General features: G+C 38.0%; 1 protein-coding gene across 1 annotated transcript; it reads left to right on the forward strand.

The window, feature by feature from the left end:
* On the forward strand, positions 210–1,313 carry LOC105171710 (ethylene-responsive transcription factor 1B). Its single transcript, XM_011092912.2, has one exon. It carries the CDS (start codon positions 315–317, stop codon positions 1,023–1,025), a length of 711 nt encoding a protein of 236 aa, XP_011091214.1. The 5' UTR covers positions 210–314; the 3' UTR covers positions 1,026–1,313.

Genomic DNA, 1,849 nt, shown 5'->3' on the forward strand with positions numbered 1-1,849 from the left:
CTGGACAGCCTTTGACCCACGTGTAATATTAGTCCCACTTGTAACATGAAAACATTATGAACATCCTTGCCAAAATCCAATCTTTTTTTATTTTCCGTTTTTGCCCTTATCTTTTTAATATTCAATTTTTCACCCTCGTTTCTAAATCATGTTTAGACCCTTCCAACCCTCTTCATTAGTTGTGTATATATATATTGTACCTTTGCTCGGGCATTTGCTCCCCGCAATGGATTACTAGAAGTAGAAATACTTGTAAGAAAAAAAACATATATATACCAAAATTTCCAGCAAGAAAGATAGAAAGATAGATTGAAATGGATTCATATTCCTCTGTTTTTCACTCTACGAGCAATGAGTTCTCCTCTGATAATTCCTCTTTCAATTCATCGGAATCATCGATCCCTTTATGGGAATGGGATTCAGAAGTTTTCATAAATTCTCTTCCTTTCAATGAAAATGATTCCCAAGAAATGATGCTGTTCGGCGTTCTGTCAGAAGCACCCCAAGAACCCTCGGAATCCAACTCCTCCGATCACCACAACCATACCGAAGAAGTGAACTCCTCGTCGGCGGAGGGAGATCCAGCCGTGAAGCCCACCAAGGAAAAGTCGTTTCGGGGCGTCAGGAAGCGGCCGTGGGGGAAGTTCGCGGCGGAGATAAGGGATTCCACGAGAAACGGGGTAAGGGTCTGGCTGGGGACGTTCGACACCGCGGAAGCGGCGGCGATGGCTTATGACCAAGCCGCTTTTGCCATGCGTGGACCTGCGGCGATCCTCAACTTCCCAGCGGAGAGGGTGCGGGAATCTTTGCGGGAGATGAGGTGTTGCATAGAGGAGGAAGGGGGTTCGCCGGTGATGGCGTTGAAGAGAAAGCACTCCATGCGGCGGCGAAGAGGCGGCGGCGGCGGGAGGAAAGGGAAAGCGAGGGAAGTGAAGGTGGAGAATGTGGTGGTGTTTGAGGACTTAGGCGCTGATTACTTGGAACAGCTCTTAAGTAGTTCTAGTGCAAATCCTAGTCTTTGGTGAAATTCCTCTTTCTTCCTCTGTCATTTCTTTGGTTTCTTCATCAAGCCGTGGTGTTAATTAATTAGTGTATAGGATTTGAATTTTTCTTCAAATTCCTCCTTTTTTTTTTCACTAGTCTTGTTTTATTACAAAATATATATATTATAAACCCGTGTTATGAAAAAAAATCAAAAAATCGTTTTAGTCTGTATTTTTTATATACGTGGTATACATTTTATACAAGTAACATGTATATATGTAAACGACATGTAACACAGAATACAATATGGAGCTGATTTTGTGCGAGAATTCTTTACTATTGGATTATATTTCTCTCCTACATTGTTTATTTCGAAAAAATATTTTATTACCTAAAAAATAGGTAGTTATTTAAATTTGTGAAATAAAAAGGTCACGATTCATTACAAAAGGATGGGTGCAAGAAACAAACCGACGCAACTGTAGATTAGTTGTATGGTAATAAAAAAGTCGCACTATCAAGAGAAAAGAACAAGAATCATGATACATCATCATATTACTTCATTCTTTGTAATTAATAATATATGAAACGTACAATTATTGAGATATTGTCCCAAGGGAAGAAAAAAGTAAATGCCTATACAAACAAGACAAAAGCTGGCATGCCTAGGATTAGGTTTTAGATAAATATTCAAATTAGAGGAAAATGCAATTACAGTCCTACAATTTAGCAGTGATGGTATTTTTAATTTTGCACAAATTGTTTTTCATAATTTATTCTTGTAATTGTAAAATTTTAATTATTTTTTGGTTAATTTAATCAAAAAATTATATATAACTTGCACATGACCTAATTAATTTGTATT

The sequence above is a fragment of the Sesamum indicum genome, linkage group LG10 (genome assembly GCF_000512975.1).
Source record: "Sesamum indicum cultivar Zhongzhi No. 13 linkage group LG10, S_indicum_v1.0, whole genome shotgun sequence".
NCBI lineage: Eukaryota > Viridiplantae > Streptophyta > Magnoliopsida > Lamiales > Pedaliaceae > Sesamum > Sesamum indicum.